This window comes from Pleuronectes platessa, chromosome 2, assembly GCF_947347685.1.
Source record: "Pleuronectes platessa chromosome 2, fPlePla1.1, whole genome shotgun sequence".
Taxonomy (NCBI): domain Eukaryota; kingdom Metazoa; phylum Chordata; class Actinopteri; order Pleuronectiformes; family Pleuronectidae; genus Pleuronectes; species Pleuronectes platessa.
In genome coordinates this window covers 20,905,581-20,933,580 of record NC_070627.1, presented here as the reverse complement: position 1 = coordinate 20,933,580, position 28,000 = coordinate 20,905,581, and the positions used below count along the sequence as shown (strand labels likewise).

The 28,000-nt window shown below is 41.4% G+C and overlaps 1 protein-coding gene across 2 annotated transcripts; it reads right to left on the bottom strand.

The window, feature by feature from the left end:
* Positions 1-21: 21 nt before the first annotated feature.
* LOC128453097 (ataxin-7) lies at positions 22-27,808 on the bottom strand. Of its 2 annotated transcripts, XM_053435783.1 has the most exons (13): positions 27,663-27,808; positions 25,531-25,630; positions 21,136-21,348; positions 20,869-20,937; positions 14,292-14,396; positions 9,330-9,624; positions 7,812-8,140; positions 7,556-7,638; positions 6,321-6,589; positions 5,978-6,167; positions 5,745-5,866; positions 4,441-5,587; positions 22-3,096 (listed from the first exon to the last, which is right to left on the bottom strand). In XM_053435783.1, the coding sequence occupies exons 3-13, from the start codon at positions 21,338-21,340 to the stop codon at positions 3,079-3,081; spliced, it is 2,832 nt and encodes a 943-aa protein (XP_053291758.1). In that variant the 5' UTR covers positions 21,341-21,348; positions 25,531-25,630; positions 27,663-27,808; the 3' UTR covers positions 22-3,078. The 2 variants fall into 2 exon arrangements, with proteins under 2 accessions (XP_053291758.1, XP_053291749.1); XM_053435774.1 differs by lacking the exon at positions 22-3,096 and having other exon boundaries at positions 3,260-5,587.
* Between the last annotated feature and the right edge of the window lie 192 nt (positions 27,809-28,000).

Sequence of the window (28,000 nt, the reverse complement as noted above, 5' to 3'; positions counted from 1 at the left end):
AGGAAAGACGCAGAGACATGATTTCATATAAATAGCAGTATAAATTATTTTATTTACAGAAACTTGTTACAAAACAAATATACTATACAATCTTTTTTCTTTAAATATTAATTCTAACCTATGTTTTGTTCATGAATTACATAGCAGCCAATACAAGTCCAGCTGAAAATGATTCTGATAATGTATACAAAAAAAAAAATCTATACACACTTTTACATCGTATGAATGGTGGCTTTATATTTTTCCTCCCAGACACGAGCTGTAGGCTCTCACTGTCACATTCCAAGTCTATGGTGCTGATAAAAATAAAACATCCTTGCAAACGTTTCCATGTACAGGAAACAACGTCAAGATGTCAGTGGAGTTTGAGGGTAAACAAAACACTTGATTGAAGGTTCTCGTGTACAAATCCCAGTAAACGGGATTGGAGCCACACACTGAGGCAAACTGAAAACCTCAACTTCGCGTCTGGAAAACTTTGATTAAAAACACTCTGTGTTTTGTACTGGGCAGCTGATAAGCTCAGGTTTTACCACATTTAGGGTTCTTAGGCAGATTTAAAAGCAAACTCCTAAACACTTCCAACATTCAAGTAAGGTAAAACAACCCAAAGAATACTGTCCTCAAACAGACTTGGTGAAACAAATTCAGGCACTTTCTTAAATTTGATGTTTCGTTTAAAAGCTGTGATTCAAATTACTTGTTTGGCAACAATGATGCGAGCAGCTGGACTGTCCTCCTCCTTGCAGTGACGGCTGAAAGTCTCTTCAGCCTTTATAAAAACAACACAAGTGTTTCAATCATGGTCTACAAAGTGTCTAGAGTACATGGAAACTAGTCAGCTGACGGGCACAGATTCAAGCCTGCAGGACATTTGAAAATCACAGGCGAACTGGGTCACAGAGCAAATTGTTTGTTTTTTCCCTTGTTGATTCATAGGCAACGTAAAATGTCTTGTAAAAGCACATGTGATTGAGACCTTGAAAAGTGAATAAAGGTTTCCTGTCATACAGACACATGCTACAGTGGCGACACTTCACCGCTGTTCCTTAAAGGATCTCAGTACAGGATTCATGAGATGCTTCAGCTTCTACATATAGGCGTATTGCATTATATAGACTTGGCAGTGAACCACTTCAAATAGTCCTCCGTCTTCTCATCTGTTTTTTTCTTCCTAAATAAATAACAACTTTCTCTTTTAATGTATTGTTTTAAATTGTACCAAAAATTTAGCGTGTACGAAAAATGCCTGTGCAAAAATACATATTTCACTATGTACAATTTGTTAACAAAATATGTATTCTCAAATAGGGATACTTCAATACTTGTTTGATACAGAGGCTACGAGAAAAAAATAATCTAAATTAAGATATAAAAAAAATGGTCTCTACTTTTCCACACTATCTTGACATCAGTGGAGCTTCCATAAAAACGAGTGATGCCAAAAGTTGAAATAATATATCCTGTGAAGCCATCTCCATGAATCTCGCACCTTAAAACCAACTGGAGACCACGCGAAAATAAGAAAATTAAGGTATTGCCTCAAGACTCCGTTTTGACAAAAGGAATAGAGTATAACGCCTGGCTGTCTGTTCCACTGGGACTAATCTCTTCTCAGATCACGCTGACGTAGTTTTCACGGCGAGGCTTCGAAACCTTTTAACATCCAGAGTTTAGGGTAGTGGTTACACAGGAGGGACAATCATACCCACAGAAGACAAGTGATGTGCATTAAATTTGTTCCAGTTAAGATGTACCATACCTGATTCCCTATATGGGGAAAATAAGAAAACGTTACAATTCACATCTTGCCGACAGCAGCTGTGGATGTTACACAGCTGTTTGGGTAAAAAAAAAGAAAAAGAGTAGGTAAGCTGGCAATGCACCATCACCGCACTTCATGAGCAAGCCTGGCCGACCTTTTTGTAATAAAGTAGTTGGCAAAGCTGGTAGCAGCTTTTGGCGAGCCTTGTGGACAACTAAGCAGTGCCTGTGGAGAAAGCAGTTATTTAGTGCTGTTCACAGTTGGGGGTAGGTCTGCTGTGGCTATCATTCTGCACAATGAAAAGATTCAGACAATTAACAGGTGTCCTCAATACCATCCTCGCTCTGTCTCTGACAAAAGATTCGATCGACCGGGCACATCAGGCATCCTTTTCACATTTGAAAGCACAGCTGTCTTCATCACGTCTACAAAGACTCTTTGTAGTTCAGTGTAAAAAGCTCATAAGAAATCATAAAAAAAGTAACACTTGCATAATTACTCTGGGTTAATAAAAAGAATTGACCAGATCGTCCTTACAGATTTCGTCTCAGGCTACTGCGTGTTACCCCGAGGTTACTCGACGTGTCGCCGTCAGAGAGGGTCCGACTGATGATAGTGAAACAACAAGGTGATTGTGTGTTGTTCAAGGTGTTGCAAGTAACAGTTTGCTGCTCCTCCTGCTCTTGTTCCAAAGGCTTCTGAGATCAGGCGCTGGGGGTGTCATTAAGTTGGATATTCCAGTAGTCCAGCAGAATCTGACATGAGAAAAATACTCCTACACACTCACACACATTCACACACATCCTAACGGAAGAGGCAGGTTTGTCCCCCCCCCGCCCCAGTTGCTCGGCATTGTTGACAGCTTGTTGCTGCAGCCCTTAACCTGAACCAATGAGCTTTACAGCCCTGTTCAAGAGACCCATGGCTGCTGCTGTCATTTCTCTTATGTCCTACCAGACAGGAAGACCTCTCAGAATACTGGGACAACACTCACATGGAGAAGGGGGTGGGGGTCGCTTGGCTCGCTCATTAGACCCCTTGTGCACCATGCTGCTATCCTAACCTTATACAGTGCAACCATGCCCAACACACACACGCACACATACAAACACGCATGGCTTTGGGAGAATTAGTAAGGACCACATGACTTCACTGGGCAGTCCAGATCATCTCCACCCTGAGGATTGCGGGAAGCTGAGAGTAATGTGGGTTTGACTTTAAAAGGCCTCGTTCAGTCCAGAGCAGCGTGCCGACCGCTCCGGACTCTTCCCTGTCTGTGTGCCGGGTCCATACTCTGGAGCCAGGCACCGCTGTCAGGGACGAGCCTTTGGCTGAGGAGGAAGGAGAAAAAAGTACTTGATTAAAATGCTTTTAAACCAGCAAAACATAATCTAGACAAATAGAAATTGGCTGTGGTGGTGCCATTCACCACTTTATATGTCAGTGGAGTTATTCTACTGGTAAAACCTTATCACGAACATTTTTCACGAGTATTTTTTTCTTGAGCGTACACAAATGTGTTTATTTGCCACCACGCTTGATTTTTGTAGACAAACATGTGAGACAAACATGTGAGACAAGTCGTTTGTCAGTATTTTTTATAAGTTTGCAGACTACCTGAATCCACTTGACGTCACTGAAATCATCACACGCACAGCTCTATTTACCAATTCATTGTGCATTAATTATTGATTAATCAATTATCTTTATGGCTATACACCACCACTAAAATAGTACTGTACTTTTTTTGATGCTGACACTATATGTTTGATGTGGTTCCCATCTTGATTCATTTGCATCAACAGGCTAGCTCCACGGATCATTTCATAGTACTTTTAAGAACTATTTCTGGGCTGCACTTGAAATTTGGACCCAAACGATTTACTCTCTTTGGCCATGACATGTCTCCTGCTACTTTAACTGAGACTGAGGGCATGATTTTAACAATCTCAGCTCAAGGGCAGGACCAAATTCACTTTTGCTAGGTTAAAGGAGGAATACAAGGTCCAGCTCCAGGTTTCTACTACAATAAACAAACCACAGTGCAATCTCTCATTCCCTTTAATAGCCAGATGCATTTGAATCTTAGTAGATGAATTGACTGTCTATGTAGTTGCATATTACTGACTTGAGTATGTGCTTTGAAACGTTTTAGTCTCATATTTTTGTCAAGTTAACCTCCGTCATCCTCTGGAGACTGTAAATGTCTGAATATACAGGCTGAACCAAAGTGGTGAGTGAACATATCTACAGAGCAAGCTCTAGCACAGCACCAGTAGTACAGTGCATAGTACATAAAAACAATAGGAGATCATTAATCACATCGATTTTTCTGTATAAAATATCAAAACACAAAGTTCCCATAGCCCAAGGCGACATCAAATTGCTTGTGTGGCATGACAGTTGAACAGCTGAACAGCCAAATGAAGCAGAAAACCTGGAGATAATGAAAGTCTGGCACTGTTGATTGAATAATGATTTAACGATTATTGGGATTTCCCAGACAATTTGTTTTCGGTCAAACAAGGAACTGTTGTTTCATCAACACCATCACATACTATGAAATGTGACAAATCGTTTATTTCATTTGAACAGATTAATCCTCCATGGAATAGCGAGTACTGCTCTGTAGTGAATTAAAACACATCCTGGATGGTGCAGAAAACTGAACGCACCTGATGTAGATGTGAGTTGTTTGGCAGCCCTGGCGTCCCTGGAATGCTCCGACCATGTTTCCCATGGATGTTGTTAATGGCAGGTGACTTGGCCACTTTGGGTCTACCAGGTCCAGGTCCCCCTCCTCCTACTCCCAGCCCTCCTCCCCCACCTCCACTATTAATGCTGCTGGAGACAGGAGAGCTTTTGCGCTTCTTGCCTTCCGGGCGCCCGTCTGAGGAGTGATGGCTGAAGCTGGTGTGGTGGTCAGATGAGGACTGGTGGTGGACAAAGGGCCCCAGGGAAAGGGTGGAGTCACTGCTGTTCATTACCACACTCATACGCTTGATGGACTCTGCCGGGCTGCCCGAGGGAGGACCTCGTGCAGGGGGCCCCGAAGAGCCGCCTACTGAACCTCCAGGAGGCTCGGCCTTGAGGCTTAGTGAGTTGGTCCGCACAGTGGGGCCACAGTTAAGCCCCATGCTGTGGACTCCGCTGTGGGAGGAGGATAATGACGATGAGGATGAAGAGCCTAATGAGCTGTGATGGTAGGTGCTCCCTGAGCTGCTGACATTTGCACAGTTCTTCTTGAAAGAGGAGGAGGAAGAGCAGTTGGCATTAGAGGAGGAGGATTCGGAGGGGCAATGGGACGAAGAGAGGAGAGAGCTGTTCTTCCTTTTCTTCCCAGCGCTGACGGTAGTGCTGCTAATGTTACTGTTAGCTCCACTGCTGCCCCCACCAGTGGCGTTGGGGACGACAGAAGCGGAGGAGACGGGGAAGATCTCCTTGGGCCTGAAGGACGATGATGACTTGGTAGTGCTGCTGCTGGAGGAGCGGGACTTGAGCGCCCGGCCTGAGGCTAGGGAAGAAACTGAAGAAGAAGATGACGAGTGGGCTGAAGGCATCTGCGGCAACGAAGACACTTGTCGGGCCTGCGTAGTGCCGTAGGCCGGGTGCTCAGCCCCACCCTGTGGGGAGCTACGGGCATTTAAGGTGGTCCCATAGGAGAGCATAGATTTGCCCTCATATGATTGGCTATAAGGAGTCTGGGGCAAGGTGGCAGGGGGGCCCAGGAAGCCTGAGGAGGGAGTGCTACCATGGGAATTTGTGCTTGTCCTATGGGTAGGTGCAACGGAGGAGGAGTTCTCCAAGGCCAATGGGATTTTCCTGCGATAAGGAAAAAATGTCTTACATTAGATATTCCTGTAAACAAGTCAAAATTCTGACCACAAGAAATAAGATTGTTAATTATTTTCTCCATCCGAGTAAACACAATTTATTACATAAGGTATTACTCTGAAGAATCTGAGCTGAGCAGACTTACTTCCACATCTGAGAGTTGACATGCTTGTCCATCATTGTGGTAATTGCACATCGAGCTTTGTCCCATCGCCGGTCAAACGAATAGAAGCCTCTTCCACACAGTCGACTTCCAAAGGTACAGTACTGGGAAAAGAGAGGTGGCACAGATCGATTCATGAATCCTTCATAGCAGTTACTGTTACAAAAAAGAAAAGAGGTCTATGACACATATCAGCGATGGTAGGGATCACTTACAGCTGCCGGTCGAGGGTGATAACCTGAATAATGACAGTCCAGTTTGTCAGTGTTTTCCTCCCGCTCCTCGTTCTCGCCCTCATCACTCGAGGGTCGGGAAAACCCATCGGGGGTAGTTTGGGGATGGTGTAGTGATTCGTGGACTACCGCAGGGTCTCCGGGGGTGCCAACTCCGTGACTGCTGTTTAGTCTGATAGTAGAAGTGGGAAGATCATTTTCAACTGTGAAAAACTGAGAGATCTAACTGCTAAAATGCCAAAATTGTTACCATGTTTGTCTGATGCCACTACACACGATACAAACATATACTAAAATACAGGAGCATGTGTGGTGTAAAACTTACCGTGGAAGACCAGGGCTGTTAAATTTGGGCTTGCAGAGTGGCAAAGGCTTAGTGGCATCTGGGGCAGGGCCGTTGCCATGAGCCACCTGGTGCAAGTCATGGGCAGTGGCGAGGTGGGAGGGGGGGTGTGGGTCCCTGAGAGGGGGGTTTTGCTGGGAATGAGGTGGGTGGATTTCTCTGTCCCTTGCTCTGTTCTTGTGCTCCGCCAACAATGTGTCAAAGCGCTTCCTCCGCCCTGGCACCGCCCTTCGCTGGCTTAAGGAATGTGTCTGTTGTGACATTGGAAAGGTCAAAGGTCATTATTGTTGTCAGAGTAGAGGGACGTTTTGGTTGGGAAAATTAGTGCCTCTGTTTTGATACATGTGATGTTTATAACTTTGCTGAAAACGATCATAACCTTAAGGATAAGACCATGTGTATTAATAATCCTGACATAACATTGTCATCCAAAAACCTATTAAACCCATATCAACAAGCAACACAATTGCAGTGGATGACATATACCATCATTACGTCCGCTGTATAGGGGGTGGCTAGTCAGTACCACAGCAGTATGCGTCTAAAGCTGATTTCAGACATGAACACCAGAAAATAGCATTTTCTGGAATTTGCCTTTCACATATGAAAAATGCAACAGGAGATTGTCACGTTTACGACAACAGGAAAATGTACGGAGCAGTGAAACCAGGAGTATCACCTGGGTAGATGGAGTATGCAGGAGGCAGAACACGATGTATTAATTAATCCTGTACTTAAATGTGACACATTTATACCAGTATCGGCTCAAAACACTAAACATCTGGCTGTCTTCCGTAGTTGACATTTTCGTTTGAATCTTCTATATGCTCGACACCACTTTTTCATCCTGAGATATTTGTAAAAAAAAAAATTTCCCCATTTATTTCCACTCTCCTTGATTTCCATATGGGTTGTGAAAGCAGCTTTAGAAACACTGATCTTTAATTTTCTCTAACAAAGAGAACACCTATAAAGAGGCTTGATGCTTACATGCTATTTGAAAAATGGGAAAATATTAGCATAAACTCCAGTATCACCATTTCTCTACCGTCTCCTTACACAAATAGTGAAGACATTCAAATTTAGATCCCACTTCAGGGATTTGTAACTTTAATAGATTTGTTGATAACAAGAAATGTAAATGACCGCCAGCTTTAGGGTTTTAAATAATGAACAGTTACTTCAAGAGTTCAATACACAGAAAATAGACTAGTTACCTTGCATGTTAGAGATCTTGTGCATGTTTTCCGAGCTGTAATATCCACAACGCCACAGTGGATATCTGCATTGAACTCACGTTCTGAAGGCAGAGCAGAAGAATGAAGAAGAACTGTTACTTACATTGTGTCAAATTAGGGGTTGGGTAGGTTATGTTGTGTTATCATCTGTGCTTATACAAGATATAAACCATAATCTAAATAAAATTTATAACAGTACAAAACAACAATAGTGTTTATGAAACATCTCGCTCACCGTTTACTTTCTTGCCGGGGTGGCGTCTGCTACTAGCACTGCTGCTGTCCTGCTTCTTGTCTGAGAGGACCGAGAGGTGGCCCTTGCCGTTGGGGATCTGACCCAGGGTCAGTGACGGAGGCTTTGGTATGGAGGGACAGTTAAGGCCTGGTTTAAGGGCTGATGAGGAGGAGGAGGAGGGGATGGTGGTAGTGTTGGAGCTCACAGTGGTGCTAGAGGAGGATGTGGAGGAGGATGAGGTGGTGGTGGGGGCAGGTGGGGCCTGCACCAGCTTAGCTGACGAGTCCACCCTCAGGTGCATCTTCTCCACCTTGACAGCCGGGGTGAGGCTGGAAGAGAAGGTTACAGAGATGAAGAGGGCAGCGAGGAGGAAGCTGAGAGTTAGAAACACTGAGCCGGTGAGAAACGCATGGTAAGAGACGGAAGCACACGAATGAATGGAGCTGGGAGGACAAAACATGAAACTAACAAAATCAATTATTAATCCCAAAAATGTGTTCACATTTATATTACATATATTATCACATTTATATATTATAAATGTGTTATAAATGTGTTCACATTTATATTACTTTGTCAGAAATACAGATTTTTGTAATAAATGACATCATACAGGTCTTTACCACAGCAGTAGCTATATTTGTATTTAATCTGCATCTGAATGTCGATAAAGCTGTAGGGCGACACAACCTTTAGGAGTCGGGGGAGTTCAGAGTTTTAAAATGATCGTTCTACTGTTTATCAAAAAAATAACATAGAGGCCACAACAGGAGTGTGGCGATGTGTGAACCCTCGTGTTTCATTGTGTATGCATGCACATGTAAACAAGATCCTATTGGTATGAAAAATGTTTTAATGGTGTCTTTATATGTATCATGCACACCCATTCAATAGAGACGTTCCAAAACCATTTTACCTTCCCGATACCTGGACTTTGTGTATCAGTCGATACAGAGTACTGGTCCGATACCACGGCAAATAAAAAAATATATAGCTGTATGCTAATAACCCAGTATGAAAGTGGTGATTGCTATTATTGTAGTATGGCCTATTGCTAATGTTGAAACTGGCAACACTAGTACCACCCCTCGAAACTGAAGTCTTGCATTCGAAACACGTAGCCATTTTACTTGTGGACCATTCAAGCATATAATATTATCAAATTGCTGACATTTTAGCTAGCCCTGGCTAATGTTACACTACTGGAAATCAATTCTTCTTTGCTGCCCTAAAACATGCACTTGCCAGTTACAGTACAGTGCAGCTGCTGTTTTGGAGCAGTGAAGAAGTGATATTCGGGAAAGAAAACTGAAGTTTTATCAAGCTGAAATGAATATAAAAAACATTAACAGAGTATTTACTAAATAGCACATTATAAGAGATGGTGGTCAGTAAATGAGCGTATCCCATCATTGGGAAAAATTCATAATACTACACTATATACTATATAAAGGATATTTACGTCACAATTTCGTAAAACCCTGGCGAAACACAACATTTTATAACAGTGAAACTTACTGAGTCTTGTCTGGCGGGAGCATTCTGAAGGGTGGAAAGGGGGTTCTTCGCTGAGTGCCTGGCAGCTTATCTTTGGCTGGTTTGAGGAGTTTGGGATTAGAGGTCGAGGAGGAAGTCGAAGAGGAGGACAAGCTGGATCCAGCAGTTGAGGGTCGGCCAAGGATGCCTCCAGTCGTCACCCCAGCTACAGACCCTGAGCCCAGCCCAGGCCCAAGCCCACTGCTGCTCCGGTTCCTGGCTGTCACGGGGAAGGGCGAGGTGGAGGCTGGCTTGCTGGCGGAACTATGTCTTCTCTCTGCAGAGTAGTATAAACCAGGCCGGTATTAAAACATAGTAGTTATAGATAGATAATCGAATTATACAAATCTAGATGATCAGCATCAGTTGTCACAAAGCTTTGATCAAACGCCGTAACAGACGAGTCTGTGTGGGTAGATGTAGAAGTAAGTGGGCCACTAGTCAGGAGACACAGGAAAACCCATGAGTACATAGAAATCTTTCTCTGAAAGTAGTGAGTAGTTTAACTAGACAACAAATAAGTAGCATTTGTGATTCATGCCAACTCGGCCGGGAATAGAAACAGCTAACAGGTCAAGAGCTTCATTTCCTGCCTGAGCTTCTTGCAACAGTTGCTGTGCACACTGATGAAAAGCAGGATGACCGCAGACAAGGTTAGGGTGAAACTGACTTGTGGATAGTAAGACAAAAATTTATTAATAAATGCATATCACCAAGTGCTTGCCTTCAAAATGAATTATCTCATATATCAAAACAAAGGTCTCATGAAAATAATTGAATTGACCCTTCCACTACTGTTCCACAATAAAGGCTTATTTCAGAGTCAGGGTTTTACCTACATAGAGAATTGCGAGACGGAACCGCCGTAAAATCTCATGCCGCCTCCAGACAAAATTCTAGTACAATGGAAACAGCTTGTAGTGATCACGTTTGTCCCGGGCAAAATCATCAATATAAGAAGTTGATTGCTATAAAAGCATTGAATAGCTAGTGAATGATAGTCCCGGATTTTGAAGGGGGGTAGCAGACGCCCGCACACAGGCATACGCACACACGCATATGATACAAGAACGCCAGAGGACACAACCTCAGGAGCACTAACTGGTTTTGATAGTTACCATGGCGAAGTGTGGGCCTAGTTAGCAAACCTTTTACTGAGCTAACTCTGTGGTGTAGCTGGAAAGTGGGTGGGCAGCCAAAGTTCAGTCTCAGCAGGTGATCTGCTGACAAGCTTGTTGCTGCAGACACAGTAAAGGGGATACGAATACACATGCACACAGAGGGGCATCAGTCCCCCATCTCCCTCAGCCGAAAACACAAAAACACACACACCTTCATCCTTTTTAGCTTTCCTCCAATTTCCCTTTTCAGGGGGGAAAAAGAAGAGTTAAAGAGTGCCCTCTTGTAACCTGAGGGCCTCTCTCGACACACCGATTCATGACAGTCATCACACAACACCAGTTTTCCCTCTCACTTCTTAGTAGCAAAATACCCCCTAAAGTAGGGCTGCTCGATTATTGAAAAAAAATCATAATCATGATTATTTTTGGACAATATCGAAATCGCGATTATTCAAACGATTATTATGCCCTTATTCTGAAGTCTATGCTTTATTCTTTAAATGACTGTAACCGGAAGTGTCCCTCACATCCGGTTCAGGTAAACACCGATGACAGCTGCGTGTAAGGATATCGGGGCCTGGTTATTCAATCCCTTAATGATGGCAACCCTAACACTCTCCAAAAAAACACTCACTTAACTGAGAACTTTGAAATTTCCTCTCATTATTAGATGTCCCCATCAGCCTACACACAAACTCACACCAGGAAACCCCAGCACGACACTCAGTGAGGTTCAGAGAGGCGAGCAAACACCAACGGCACCAGAAGACGGAAAAAAAAAGATCTCAAGTAAAATGTTCTGGTGGGATAAGACAGACACAAGGAATAGGGGGAGCCTTAATGTCCTGTTTCACACTCTCAAACTGTTATTATGGTGCTAAGGGGAATCCCTGCCTCTAATAGTCAACATCAACGTGTAATTGGCCTTACCGCAGTCTCTGAAGACACAATGTTCAAGCCACAGAACAGTCGAGCTGAGCTATTTATATGAAATAATAACAATGTTCTCATCGCAAAAATAATAAATAAACTGTGGTTAGTTCCTCTTTATTTAAGCTCAAGGTACATGATTCAAGCTTTAGTGTTTGTTTAGCCAAGGCATCGTGTCTTAGCAGAGCAGTGAGGAGACGAGTCTTTGTTCAACATGTTCATTAATGAATGCATAAAACGGCAGCCGAGCTTCTGGCTTCCCGTTCTGCGGTGAGTGTCACCCCTGCTGGGATCAGCCGCAGCCGAAGAGCGCAAACACCTAACGGGAGACATCTGTGCTCAAAGAAGCCTGCTCAAGTCATATCGAGACCTTCTCCACAGTGCTGAGATCAGTGCCATTGCCCTGAGTTAACGCCACATGTGGTCTTCCCATAATGACATCGGAAAGAGGAAGACGGGAGGGAAATCACAGCAAGAGCACTGCTGCTCTGCTCGGCCACATAGAGCAGCATCACCACTAAATTGCACTTGGAGTTACACTGTTCCAGTTTGGAGCTGAATCTTTAGTTCATCCAAAGAAAAATGTATCTATCCAACTACTTTGATAATTTATAGTTTCAAAAACATTAACAAACAAAAAATGTCATTTCGATGCAGAGAACAACATTATCTTGTCTTATCTTATCAACCTCTCAAATGTAAGCATCATCCGCTTTTCAGATGTTTCTATCAATAAATTACTCGTGTTTACAACTTCAGCTTGAATGGGAAGTCAAGGGACCCTCATCAATCATTAGATTCAAATGTGTCACAAGAACTACTACTTATGCATAGAATAGTTTAATATTTTAAATCAGGCAACTGTCAGTTGTAACGGTAATGTAACAAAGATTAACTTTCTGATACAACACATCTATCACTTGTTATATGCCATTTTATCTTGAAAATCAATCTTGAAGAATTTTATTTGAAATTTACATTACAGAAGAATAACAGGTGAAATTAGTTTAGAACCAGTTAGTTTAGAAGAAGCTTTTTCTTTGAGTTTGTACATCCATCCTTTTGTATTTATCTTTAATAAGAGCTGGACAGTTACGTGTACAACCTTTTGGCCTTGGCAGAGGTGAGCCCACTGCTGAGTGCCACTTGACTTACACTTACATGACAGAAAAAGAGGAAACGCATGGTTGTTGTGCATGAGCAAATTCCAAAAATAGAGGAAACAATTGTCTATAAACAGACTGTCAGATCACTATTCATTCTGGGTGCTTGTACTGCATGGATCAGAACTCGGCCACCTGCTGTGACATTTTCAGTATTGTTTTACTTTCGAGGAACTGTAATGCCTTCCAGTATTTGTCTACGTCTCATTTAAAATCCGCAGGCAGGTAAGAAAACTCAACTGGAAGTTGTAGTACACAATTAATATTCTAGTCCAGACTGTATTTGTCTATATTGTTCAGCATTGTGGGAGGAGTCCTATTCTTTTGAGTGTTGACACATGTGTAAGAACAGTTCCTCTTCGAGCCATGTGCTGTTATACCTCCCTCTTGTGGCTGACCTTGACAACTATAATTGCTGTCTAACCGTTAGGAAAAAATGCACCACTGAGATGAGTTCAGTGTCTAAAATTCAATCCTCATTTAGGGCAAACAGGATCCATGTTATGAGAAAGAGAATGGCATCAGAGATTTCAGATTCAGACGCTGAACGTGTAGGATCAACAAATGATGTTAATAAGAGCTGAAATCACCAGATGTTGGTCATAATTGTGTCATGTGAAACGAATAACAATTCCTGTCCGCTTGACTTTCAACGACTAAAACAAATCTTTACATTAAACATAAGAGGTGTCACTCCAACATTCAGCCTGACATTGACAAGGACAGCTCATTTCTTGATGTGACTGGGGAGGTTTGTGAACAGTAACACAGTCAAATTCAACGAGATTTGCAGTCATGCAATCACTACATTCAAAGATCAAGAATTCATCGTTTTACTTAACCACTCGGGTCAAAGATCCAGCTAAACTATCTCCGCAGTGGAAATGCACAGACTGAGAGGCACACATGCACATCTCTGATTTGAAAATCTGATCTTAGCTGTAGCTGCAAAAAAAACAAACTACTGGTAAGACTGAGAGAGCCACATCAAATATTGACAGGGAAATTGTAAACAAACACAAGTGTTACAGTGAGTCAAATAAATAAATAAATCCAAGTCTATAGAGTCCCCTCTCAGGTTGCAGTGTGGAGAAAGAAAAGTGGTGAGGGAATACACAGGTAGAAGGAAACGTTATACCACAGGGTGTGGTATTGTGGGAAATAACACCACAAGCCTTGTAGTGGTGTACAGGATGAGTATAGGGTTTCTACACATGGAACATACTTCATGTTACATCTAGGGCTTTTGTTAGGCTCCCCTAATTAAAACTCAAGAATCAACAGGGGGTTAACCGGAGGATTTCCCACAGTGGAGCATTGATGACCACAAATAATACAAGTATCTCAGGCATCACCGGTAGAAGACACAGACAGTTACGTCAACTTGGAAAGACAATGCATTTTCGTGACCTTCCGGTGATAAGGGCTGACGCCAGTGTTGATTTGCTTTAAGCAGAAACATGTGATCTCCACAGAGGCATTTATACGTCAAATCCTGCCTCCTGCATGTTTTACCCGGATGCCACCATTTGCCTCAACCCCTTCTGAGATTAATCTGTTATGAGCGCGTCTGCCCGAAGAATCCCCATCGAGTCCATGTCTGATAACGACTTACTCTCTAATGATCTATAATATTCTCAAACTATTAAAGCAAAGTCTGTATGGTGTCAGCATGAAGTATGACTGAATATATACATGCATGTATTTGTGTGCATGGGATTGATGCTTACCGTAGTGTGCTTGGAAGGCTTGGGGCTTGACTACTTGACCACAGTGGCTGCACATCACCAGGTAGAAGTCGTCCTGTGCGGGACACTGGCCGAATATGGGCATGTCTGTACACAGGGGAAGAATAAAGCAGATAGGGCACAAGTCATGAAAGGGCAAATAAAATAGACCTGTGTTCACCTAGTGCCACAGTTGGAATTTGCATCTACACCTAAGCATTTGTCATTAGCTGACCTAACACTGTAACAGCACAAGTGAGTGTAATGACAGCGTGATGGCAAATTTTTTTCAGAATAAAAAAAAAAGAAGAAAAATAGCAATGTCTCATTGTGATACAATATATGCAAATAAATGTGTTAATATCCATGTAAAGAACAGTTAAAAACCAAACAGCTCATACAAGGCAAGTGAAGTCTGAACATGCAAGTGTGTATCACTCCCCAGTCTCCATTCACCGCAGAAAACATGTCCTAGTGATAAGAACCAGGAAAGGGCCAAGCCAGCAATCCAAAGGTTACTCACTGTCAAAAAGCCAGTGTCTCTACCACACACAAATAACCGCAACCCTTACAAAATATACATAGCATGGAGTGCGGAGTATTTGTGAATATAAACATATTCGGAAGGGTTAGGGTTAACCCTAAGCAAAAACATAATTTCAGAAATCTTCCATTTTTTTTCAAAGGGGAAAACAATTAACTATCACATTGAGATAGGTATTCAGACCTTTCTACAAATGTCTTAGTTGGCGCACCTTTGACAGGGATTACAGTCTCTTCTTTTTTGGGGATGATGCAACAAGTTTTGCACACCTGGATTAGGGGATTTTCTGTCACTCTTCTCTACAGATCCTCCCCAGCTCTGTCAGGCTGGATGAGGACTGTTGTTGGACAGGCATTTCCAGGTCTCTACAGAGAAGTCTAACTAGGTTCAAGTCAGGTTTCTGGCTGGGCCACTCAAGAATATTCAAATAGTTTCCCTAACATACTCCTGAAAGGTGAACCTTCAGTTCAGTCTGATGCCCTGAGTGTACCGTACTTTGCTCCGTTCAACCTTTCCTCAAGCCATTTTCGTTCATTCTGCCATAAATAATAGAATAGATCAAGTTTGTAAATAAGGTAATTCAGTTTTTTCCTTTGTTGTGAAGTTGCAAAAGTTTAATTACCACATTAACAATTAATTGGTAATGGTGTTAATCGTTAGAGACGATAACATGTGCAAAATTGAGGGGGTCTGAATATTTTCTGAATGCACTGTAAGTAATAGTACATTGCATATCTTTGGGTTTGGGATTGTTGGACAGACATAAAAGCAATTTGAAGATATCATCACCTCACTTTTTCCTAATATTTATTCACAATGGAAATAATTAGCTTCAGCTCTATAATCAAAACAAGACCTGTAAGTGCTTATCATAGTTTGTCAAGTTATGAAAGTTGTACATCAGAGTGAGAATTATAGCACCGTTTTAAATAAGGCTGAAATATTCCTAATACAATAATGCTGAGCATGGTGACCTAAAAAGCCCTGCCCTTAAACCAGCTTATGCTCAACAAAAGAGGTAATAGTTAATTTGTGAAAATAAAAGGTACAAAAATTGAATGTGTTCAGCTCCAGCATCGCTAGATCCCCAGTAGTATGAGCCAAGCCAAGCACTTCTCAAGCCACTCTATGGTAAATCAGAGGGAAGTGCCGCTCCTCACCAGGATGTGATCAAAATTTACTCTGGCGTACAGAACCAGAAAGCGGCTAATTAAGGAGGCTAATTAAGAGAATGCCTGGGGTGTTATGAGATGAGCAGAGGAGAGGATACAAGAGGAAAGAAGTGGAGCCCTTCTCAAGGACGTACTCTACAAGGGCCTTCAAGGGTTCTTCAAACATCGCTAGCAGAATCTGGAAGGATTGAGTGCCATTAAGCAAAGACCATATAAAAGGGTCTACCTGGTGGGTTCCCTCTCAGGGAGATCAGTGGCAGTCTTGTGTGGAAGATTTTACAGACCTGGTGCGATTTAATGTGCTTCAATTGGCTGAAGCCACTCAGCTAAGTGTCTTCTTCAACAGCAGTGGAATGAAAAGACTTCACATCGGCTGGGGTCGGCCACAGAGAATAGGCGAATGTCTTCACTGACAAAAGTATGTAAATGATATAGAACTTGAGTAGTAAACCCCTGCTGATGTGCACAATAATGGGTCTGATTGATATGTACAGAAAACAAGTGCAGAGATGTGGTAAGGAAGGTAGTATCCACTGGTTGCCAGTTGCAGAAGCATATGCCACTAAAGCAACGGTTGGAAGCCGCCCTGAAAATTCTTGACAACTTATTTTCTACTCAGCATGTTCTTTTTTACATCTTATTCTCTCAGTTAGCTTTTCTTTTGTACAGCTGGAAAACTTAGAGCAAACATATTAGCCAACTTCACATATTATAAGTCTACCTTCTCCAGAGACAGGTCTATAACTGCAGAGTCCAACAGGCCAACAGCATTTCCTCATTAGATCACTTGCAAGGTCAAAAAACTCTTATTCCCAAACTGCTGCCGTTGTTCAAGTAGAGCATTCTACAAACAGGTTGCTCGACTATAAAAGAAACCCGGCTAGATCACCTTGCCACTCTGCATTCAACACACTGGCCCCAACTGAACTGGACGAATAAAACGGCCTGTCTTAAAAAGTGGTCAAACGCCAGTGTGCCTGACCGATTCTCCCTCTCCATTTAATCTTGTGCAAGAAGCAGATGAAAAGGAGCGAGAGAGAAATGAAGTTACCGTGGAGGAGAAACAAGGGATGGAGGAAAGCAAAGAAACAAGCGTGACAGAGAAAAAACACAGAGAAGCAGGCTGAGGCCTCAGCAAGACAAAGAGGAAGCAAGCAGTGGACCTGCGCTTGAGGAGGAGAAAGAGAGCCTGTGAGCAAGAGACAGAGGAAGAGAGCTAGAGTCCAGTTAATTTCAGCATCCTCATCCATGGCAGTGATGAATGATCTAGATAGAACAGCAGCATCTCTGACTGCGTCTGAGCAGCGCACACACACACACACAGACACACAAGCTGAACTGTGACACTGGGACTACACTTCCGAGCTTCCTGAATGTACAGATTAAACTGTGAAATTAAAAATAAAAATACAACACGACATGATGAGTAGAATCATCAGTCTTTAATTTCAAAGCCTTTTTTCAATGTGTGTATTAGGATGGCAGTTGCATCACAGGAGGAATCTGGTGGTGAGTCATTGAGAGGTGTAGTCATACCCTTGTAATACCCCCACTAGAAAGACACACACATGCAGAACAACATGCTTTGAAAACACACAGCAAGTGTTTATCAGCCCTGTGAGACAAACAACAGTCACTGATAGATGCTGCACATGATAGAGGCATGTTTCGAGCCAGTTGCGAGGCAAGTGGCATAACAACCTTGAAATGAATATGTCCACTCCATCTCTCTGCCTGCCTCTGACACCCTACTTTCATTCAAATAGTATTGATTCTGACGGAATCTCTTAGGTCAATCAACAACGAAAAATAAGTGTAGTCCAATAACCATTACCCTATTTTAAATAGTGTTCTGAGCCATGCTTACAAGACGTAATAGGACATTTGTTGCTGAAATTGTGCATCGATCTTCAGAGTGTGCATGCAAGGAAACACTGACCAATGCAAATGCTAAATTAGGTACATTAAGTACCCTGACAAGGAGCCTGCTCACAAGCCTTTTCCTTTAAGGTGGCATCCTGCGTCCATTTGCAGCATCGGTTGTGCACATGCTCTGAAATCAACGCAACGCGTTTGCCAGATGCAGTATGCACTTGACCGGTAGGGGCAGTGTAGCAGGAGAATAGGGAATGTGTGGTGTATCATCAGCGTGCTAATCCGGCAGAGCAGATCATTAAAGGTTCTGGTGGACATTTGAAGATACTGTTTTTCATCATCAGTTTCTCGCATTTGCAGAACGAGAGAAACATACTGGCCATTGTCTCACGTGCTTGATTTATGGGCCTGACAGACCATCTATGATGGCGCCGCTGTCTCTTTTTATGCCATAATTGTAACCTCCTTGAGTGTCACTATGTTTATTGTTTACATCATGCAAATCAGGAAGTTCTACTCAGTCAGATCTGTCTGGTGTGCCCTCTAGTGTTATCCTCCAGGTAACACGCGTAGTACATCGGCAAGTGTGTGAACAACTACTTTCATGACGCAGATGGTTGTCTACGCGAACACGTGGTCAAACACCAAGTATATCTCCGGCCTTAGACCAACACACTGAGTCCCACAAGGCCAGTTCACACTTGACATTATAATGTCTCTCAGTTGATCTGATCACAAGTGGACAGTTCTACGTACAGGTGTGTGTGTCCACTCAAGATGCATTAAGGATGAATCAGACTACACCTGGAGATGGTCTGGGCCCCACATGGCCACATACTTTTATGTGTGTGAACGTTTGTGGTGTCCCGCCAAAATATCAACAATGATAAAAAAAAATTAAATATGTACAATTTTGTTTCCTTGAAGATCTTCTCCCAGCGCACTGACTCCCTCGGCCACTCCTTGGCTAGCCCTTTTTCTCACCATCACATTGACAACAGACGTGTTTGTCATTGTTGGACGAGCTAAAAACAACACAGCACGTTGTCTTTGCAAAGAGAAATGATGTTGTTACTTGCTTATTTACATATAGAGCAGCAAAGAGAGATCCGATCACAAGTGGTCACTGGAGACACACGTGATGTGGAGACGCATTCTAGTGTTAGGTGTGAACTGACGTACTTAGAGCTGTGCACTTGTGATCGGGTAACCCGAGATGCATTATAAAGTGAGAACAGTTGAACAGGGCCTGAGAGAAAGAAGGAAATGATAAAGCTGGGCACACACTGATGATATTGTAAGTGTGAGCCGAAATCATGTGACCAAAAACGAAAAGTGTCACCTTTCATGATGAACCATCCATTGTAAAATAAAATAATGTTTTGCCTAAATTCCTTGTCACAGCAACACTCAAAGTGACCTATGTCAATAAAATCTACTATTGTATAATTATTTTATATGTACATGCATGTACATCTTCTTTTCTTTTTTGAGGTGGCCACAGCATGGTAAGTTGTAAAAGAGAGTAAAAAGAAAAAGAGGCATCTTAATCTTAGTGTCCAAATTCTCACTGCAAACAGATTGTAAATAGCTGTGGGTGTGTTGCTGAAACATATAAAAAGCTGAAATAAACACGTTTGTTGGTAAAGACAGTAGTCCTGTTAACTACTTGTGAACATTGGCGAAGCACGAAACGTTTCTTTGAACAAACTGAGTTTCTTTGTACAAATTGCTCTATCATTATAGTAAGAAAACGGATTCATCATTCATTCATTTGAATCTGACTTAAATGAAGACATCAGTCATTGACTCATCCTGTCAACTGACTCATATTATCAGTCTCAGTGCTTGGCGAGCCTGGAAAATGCCTGCACGATTGTTGATACCTAATTTAACAAGGTGCAATTTTATTGTTGTAACAGATGTACCTATGTGGTGAAGCTTGCTGCAAATCCAGGCATATCAGCAGGACAAATCAGCTAATGCTAATGGTGGTGTCTCCAAAAATAATATTGCAGCACAACGTGCTTTCAAACATCATTGTGTGGCTGAGGAGCCAGGTGATATGCACTTCTGATTGTGGGTTTTATCACCTTTGTGAGATGTGGTCCTTTCTCTTTATTATACCATGAATGAACATTACAACTCTACAATATGTCTCAGCTTGAGAGAGAAACTGGAAATGGTAGAAAATAGGAGGAACATAATCATCCTATCAGTTTGTTGTCAGAGTAGTCGGATTGTTTTCTTTTTTGGGGTTTTATCCTTGATGTTTTGTTGAAGATTTTATATTTGTATGACCTGAATACATTTTATGTTGATATACCAGTTTTGTTGGTGAGTACTTTAAAAAGTAATTTTAACAATTATTGATCTAAATATGCGATACAAATATTACAGCTCCTTTATTTTTAATAAGGCAGAATGTGATATAGGAGCGTAACTTCACCAAGCATAAGACGGAGCTTTTACAGAGAATTCCTAACTGTTTTAACAGTCAATTTCTATTTGGGGATCCAGTTTTTCACAAAACGTACAAGGTATTACTTATTAACTTTTGAAATCTTGATGGTATCTTACAATTCTTCGGGTAACATTGTTGTTGTCTTTCAGTGTGGGGACGCACATGGCATATGGTGGAAGGTTTCACATGTTAAATGGCAGAAATGTGTGTGCTGAACAGTCAAGTCCATTCGATGCAGTCTCCACACAGATTATGATTTTGTTAGTGCCATGTCTGGGCCTGCAGTCACCTACAGAGAGTCCAAGTTGTTACAGGTTGTTATTTTAGGGGCAGATGTTAATGTCTGCTGCCACACTAGACGCTGATTATATCCGGTTGTCCAGTCAATTCACAGCGCGCATGGTTTACAGTAAGTGTGCATTTTGACCTGACGACCCGTGTAAACTGTTTGGGTGCATATGAATGTGTGAAAACCCCAGAACCAAAATACACCTTTGGCCCTGGAGTAGAAAAAACAACACTCACCTTCTTTGCACAGACGCATGGCTTCTCGATTTTTCCCGAAGTCTTTGAAACTTTCCTCCGATTCAGCACCTGAAAACGAGGCGATCCGACACACAGACAAATAAATAGTTGCACTTGCTCGCCTGCCCGTGCTGTTGCTACCAGTATCGTTTCTTCATATTCCACCAGAAAAACTGCATGCAATCGGCCAAAAAACAGGTCGGGACTGGCAACTGTCGCGCTCCGCCTCGCCTCCCCGCGCACATTTCGGACGCCGGAGGGACTCACCGTCGTTGCCGTGGAGTTTGGTGGCGTCGACCCAGCTGCTCCAAGGCTGCCCCAGCATTATTTCTGGACTAGGCAGGGATCTCCGCTCCGCAACAGTCGCCATTGCTGTGGAGCCTTCTCCCCGCTGGAGCTGCTGCTGCTTCAGCTGCTGCCTGGCCGCTCGGCGCTGCTCCCCCCTGACGTCATCCTCGGCCCTTTCCGACATTCTTTCCGCTACAATGTAACAACACAAGAGTCAGCGGTGGTCGCGCTCGGGATAGGAGGACTTTCTCACCGAGCGACACCTCGGAGCCGTGTGGGGCCATCACACAGGCAACAAGTACAAATACCCCATCTACACGGACTAAAGCGCTCTAAGTTCCTGGTTAGTTGGCATCTCCTCCAGTGCATGCGGTGCTCTGCTACTTAGCTCGGTGGCTCATTTAAATACGCACGCATGCATAATGAACTCTGGTTCATTCAATTTGCAATAGTACATAGTTTATATTAAAAGATATGCACATCACATACAAATATTATCTCATAAATACTGTAACCATTTTGCATTGCTCCACCGAGTCCAAACAGTCCCGCATTTGAATTCACTTGGTGCAGATTTTTTATTTGGATCTGCACCATATTGCACACACTCATAACTATGGTAAATTATCTGTATTTATCTAGGGCTTTTCTAGTCTTGATGGCCCCTCAAAGCGCTTTACTATACAGCTTTTGCCATTCACCTATTTACACGCATCATACAGTACATCAATCCCACCAGCAGCCGGTAATTTGGGAGTTCAGTGCCAAAGGATACTTCTGCATGTAGAATGGAGAGACTGGGATCGAACCTCCAACTTTCTGGTTAGTGGACAACCTTCTAACAACCTCTTGAGCCACAGCCCCCGTAAACAACAGTTTAACCAGTAAATATCAGTGCCGTTAACATGGTATTTTTCATCAAAATGCATCATTTTTCTCTGAGAAATCAAAACAAAAAAGTACTCAATCGCAAATTGAATTCGAGAGAAAAAATAAAACTCCAGGATCCTGCCCCTAATATGGTTTCAAACCAGAATTTAATGGGTTATTCTCTAACCCATAATGCATCTTTCCGCCCAGTTTGATGGCAATCAATAGTTTTTGCATAATCCTGCTGACTAACAAAGAACGCGAACCAGATAATTCAACATCATACAGTTGCACATTAACTACTGTACAAAGTAAGTACGTTTATCTCAGTTGTTCTTACAAATTGCATCAAGATGGATGGATGTTAAATAACCAAAAGCTACCACCACTGTTGAATATTTTTCTCACACGCAACAATTCTTATTTTGTGCAATGTCAATAAATAAAATAGCTGGTAATTAATTTTGAGATTTTCCACAGTGCATGCAGTGTCAGCTTACTAAACACGTATGTAGGCGTGATTACTATGGAAGTAAGATAACATCCAGTATTTGGATGTGCTCATCCAAATACTGTAAATGAAATTGTGACGCAAAACAGTCAAGAATTTTTCAAGCAAGAAAAGTAAGCATTTAAAAATGAAAACATATCCATCAGAAGACACAACAAAAGACAAACCACAAATTGTTTCATATCTTGAGTCCTGGAAGATGTTTCATATGCAACCAACTTATTGCAGGAGGAATTTGCAGAACAAAATGTTTTACTGATTTGATCATCGATAAGAATAACTTACGGTCAGTGTCAGAGTGAAACTGATATACAGTATGTGGCTTTCTCTGTGCATGTTTATGGTGTTAACATAGATGCATGTCCTCACACAGAACACAACATAGGGGAAACATATTTAATGATAAAAATGACTTGCTCTTCAAGGAGGTTGAGTCAGTAACTGCTATTTTGCAAGTGAAATGAAGACAGACTAAAATTATGATGTGTAGCTTGTTTCTGTTAATCAGAATAATGTAACACTCAATATGATTTGACTGTTGTGAACAAATTCCTTGTTTGTCTCTGTATTTTTCATATGTGTAAAGACACAAGCTGGTGTCACAGCCTGGTTTTCTTTATTTTCCCTTTCAAAATCAAAAGGTGTCATCTGCAAGAATGCTGCACATTCTAAACTGATAAAAACTTGCATGCAAGAAAAAACTAGAAACAGAAGCAGATCACTTATATTGCAGAGAATGCTTCTTGCAATAAAGTAAAATTGTAACTCGACTTACTAACAGGACCAAGTAGTGTCCTTGATTATGTGAATGCCGTTGTGCTGACTGATCTGTTTCTGATGGCAACTCATCTGAACTTCTTGAGATATGATCAACTGTCTACTTGACAGAATAACAGTTGGAGCATGTGTGCTGTTCTTCTGATACCAAAAGAGGATGTTTAAAACATCTCCTCCTAATAAATGTCAGAGAAGTTGAATGTATTCCCATTTGGCACGTACACTGAAGAACCTTGAGCAAAAATGAACTTGGCCCTCTGCTGGTAGTTTCCAGTTTACAAACTGGCTTTATCTTTAGACAAACTCTAAATTTAGAAATACAAATTAAGAAGCTTATCCAGAAGATTCCACCAGTGACATGTGGTTAAAATATAAGTTATATTTGATCTAAACTTGTCTTTATTTACTGCATATACATGAACCTTTGTCACAAATGATCAAATTGAGCAATAACATGTGAACAACCTTTGGTGAATTTGAAAATCTTGCTGCATACGGTTACGACAATTAGGATGTTGAGTTTCAGAATTCAGCAAAGTTAGGCAACACTCAGGGGGACAAGCTAAACTTCTCTATACAGCTGTGCATTGACAATAAGGGCGTTCTTTTCTATTCTAAGACTGGCTTCCGTAGGAACTGTTAAAATTGTAAAAACCAAGAATGTAAAGATCATGCCTTTGCAAACATTCATATCATATATTCTCTAGAGGTAGTTTGAGGGTTGGATATCATCATGCTAGCACCTACCAATGTTAAGAAAAACATAAATATATTTAAATTCCTGGAGATCCAGATGTAACAAACTTGATGTTTTTTTAGTACCACATTGTTTTCTTTTGAAAATACCAGAAATATTAATTTTCATTTCATCACCTTCTCTAGCTAAACCTTTATGTCATAACATATTATTGCCTTACAACTGTAGAAGTAAGTCTATAATGAGGGGTAGGGGCTTTTAGTCTAGGATCTGAAGTAGTTTTATTTGGGGGGAAAAGCAATAAAATATCTTTATGTAATTTCCATCAAATTAAGACTTGTAAGCCGATTTAAGCAAGCCTAAAATTGTCATCTAAACATTATTTTGCTGTTCTTGAGCACAATCTTGTCGATCTGAGCCTCACTCTTATTAGATGACATATACTTTAATAGAAACAATATTAACATAACTGGAAAAAAAGGCAAACACAAATTTGTAACTTTTGCCACTCAAACTAGTCACTACAGACTGAACATCACAGGCTGGTTGTGCATTCTTTAACAATAAATAAGACCTCTGTACAATATAAGGTAGTCCAAAGCTTAAGTCTTGTAATTACTGCTTTTCAGAAACTTGTAGCAAAACTCGTTTCTTGAGGTGCCAGTGTTGTATTGGAATACATTTCTGTCACAGTTGTTATCGTTCAACAAAGTCTAATAAACATATAACCATCACCTAGGCTTCAATATATGCATCCCCTTCCTCACAATATCTGAATGTTTCTGCTGATGTGTCCGAAAAACTGCATGCAATATTCCTTCAAAGACTGTTTGATTGTAATATGTACTACATTTACAGTTTTTTAAGTAAGACTTCATTCACAGTGGGAGTGCATTAACAGTAAAATATTGCACTACTCAGTATTACGTTTATGGGCTGTTCCTCCACCCGTCCATCTGTGCACCCATCCGTCAAGGTCACTGAAACTAACTTCATTTTATTGCATCTGCTAAAAACAGCCAATTGGACTAAAGATAAAGAAAATATACATTTTCAAATCATATTATTTGGCTGTAATTCCAGATTGTAATTCATTTTTTTAATTTCTTTTCTTCTCTTTATGTATTTTTGAGTCTTCACAGACATTAATGCAAAATGCCACTTGAGTGGTTGGTGGAAGTTTACAACTGCAAATCAGTACTTCTCCTTTATGCCTTTTTTCATAACCACACACCAGTGTAGATACACGTTTGTTGTATACGTTTTGAAAATCACTTCCAAAGTAAGCTGGCTGAAACCAAAATGAAACCAGGAACCAAAATAAGAGTTAGTTTGGGGAAATTACACGGTTGAGTATTCATGGAAAACAATTACTCTATTGAACTCTAATGTGTTTCTAAATAAGTCAATTATAAAAAACTTTTACCACTTCTTAAGCACTTGTGATTGTTGTAATGTATTGTATTAGAAAACAGTTAATGCCAATAGAGTGTAATAATGAGTAGTTGTGAGTCCTTACCTTGACAAAATAAGAAAAAAAGGAACTTCTTTTTAACCCTATCAGTTGATCCTCATCGGTATGGGTGATCGCTGGCTGCCACACACACTGGAGAGGAAGACTGGAAACACACACAATCACACACACACACACACACACACACACACACACACACACACACACACACACGCACACACACGCACACACACGCACATATACATATATACACACCCCCACACACAAGCATGGAAGAAAGATGAATCAGTATCAGGTTTTTTGTTTTGATGTTTTGGAATATAGTTTTTCAATGAAACAGGGATTATAAGACTTCCTGGAAGGTAACATTGTCCTCCATGGACCTTATCACACACTTCTTCACCACAGTACGCAGTAATCCCATCCATTAAGCAGCATCCCTAACCACCTATCCAGCCCCACAGTAATCCCTTTTAAAGACTGAGACCATACCCTTTCATCATTATTATTTTTTGTCTTAACTGCTGGAATAACATACTGCAAATAATTCACAGAGGTAACCAGTGGCTTGATTTAACAGAACACAAAGCCATACAATATTAAGTGTTGTGTATATTTTACGACACCTTACTTTAGTTTTGATTAAATCTGCATAATACCTCAAAAGTTAAAAGCTTTTTCTGAAGCCATTAAAGCCTAGGAGCAAATTAATGCTCATCAGCTGCAATTCTGCTAAAATGTATGACTTGCTTAATAAGAGTGAATTTAGCATTCCAATGGATTCTTTCCCTTTACATATATATATATATAACATATAACAACCCAGCTAATTTGTAGCTTTGTATAATTGCTTTTTGTATTTTGTGTCTTGTTGTTTTTGTCTTGATGTCTTATGCTATCTATAGAAATGAACATGGCTTGCATAACAACCATTTTAAAATACACATTTATCTCCCCCCTGCTAAAACTACTGAGGATATCAGAAGAAAGTAGAGCAGTAGTTCCACCCTTGGCTCAAAAATATATTTAAACTATGCAATAGCTCAGATATAATGTTAACAATAAGAACTTCAAACATCTCCAAGTCGAATACTCAATTATGTCAAGGGGTGTTTAAATGGAAATGTTTTCAGTGTAAACCTCCAAAGGCTAATGTATGCTATAACCAGTCAGCATGTAAATGCTAAAAACTATAGAGCAGGGTCAGCAAAAGGCTAAAACGAAATGAGGTACATTCTATCATGTCGAGAACCAAATGCTTCATATGTGCAGCGCACAGCACTGGCAAGGCAGACATTTTGACTTCTCATACTTAAGAAGGGAAAAGTTCCTGTGTTACTTGTAATATTCCTCTGCTCCATGTCGCATGCATAAGCTAAATGCAGCAGTAATTAATGTTAATAACAGCAGAGTCAAATTATAACTGCAGTTATATAGCACTATTAGCCTTTAGGCTGGATGCCCTACAAACTGCATCGTTATCTGTAGCTCAAAATCTAGAGAGGTAATGTTTTGCACATTGCCTACAGAGTCCATAGACAGTAAATGTGTCTATATTGTGTAGTTGTGCTGCCTGGTCAAAGTCTCCATTAGAGATTGGTGAAGAGAGTGTGTCCCAAACACATAACATCTGCTCTGGATAACTGTTCAGACATGGCTCACCTAAAAGCCTGGAGTATAATAACACATATATGTTATACTGTAAAGTCTGACATATTGTAGTATAAACATGTCAGTAAGTCGTAGTTTAACCTGAAGTCAGTTGTGATTTGGGCTCTATGAAAGCTTCCAGTTGACATTCACAACTTTACAGCAGTTAGCTAACAGTATCTAGCATTGACCACCAGAAGCCAGCAGTTTGATTGGCTAGCGTTGCCCCCACCTCTGCTGCACACTGCTCTCATTAACGTACATTAACTTTGATTCAAATAGAAAATGTGTTCATCAGCTAAATATGATGTGTGAAAAAGCCAGTAAGTCCATCGGGAGCTGTGTCATGGTTACAGTGTGAGACTGTGGCAGGTACAGACATTACTGAGGAGCAGTGGCGGCTACATTAGCCTGCTAGCTGCAGCCAGCCAGCCATGACTAGCGTTAGCGAGGAAGCTGGCAGCAGCCTGACAGCCCAGCAGAAGTCATTCACCGCCGCCACACACAGACAGTAACTTCGCTCTTACCCGGGCTGTGGATGCTGTGGACGCGACTGTGGCACCGGGCGGACGTGTATCAGCTGGATGCGCTGAGCGAAGGAGACAGAAGACGGTGGGAAAGAGCGAGGGCAGAGCTCAGCCTCTGTGGAGGTCTTCACCTGGTGCTTCCATGTCTGTTTACCAGAATGCATTCTGGGACGTAGACGTCACTGCGTCACGATGCACGCGCACTCACGCACATGCGTCTCTATAATCAAATATATATATTTCCCTTAATTTTCCTGAACATTACCAAAAATGTAAATCATCAGCTATACAAGTATATATATATAACGCCAGGGCTATAAACAAAGCTTCACACTGAT

What these genes read in the sequence shown, in the direction of transcription:
- LOC128453097 (XM_053435774.1), bottom strand. Translation starts at nt 21,340, where the DNA reads ATGTCGGAAAGGGCCGAGGATGACGTCAGGGGGGAGCAGCGCCGAGCG. An exon ending in CAAACTCCACGGCAACGACG is followed by an intron (nt 20,938 to 21,135) that starts GTGAGTCCCTCC and finishes CCTCGTTTTCAG; the next exon opens with GTGCTGAATCGGAGGAAAGT. An exon ending in CTCCCGCCAGACAAGACTCA is followed by an intron (nt 8,141 to 9,329) that starts GTAAGTTTCACT and finishes CTTCTCTTCCAG; the next exon opens with CCTCACCCCGGCTGTCAAGG.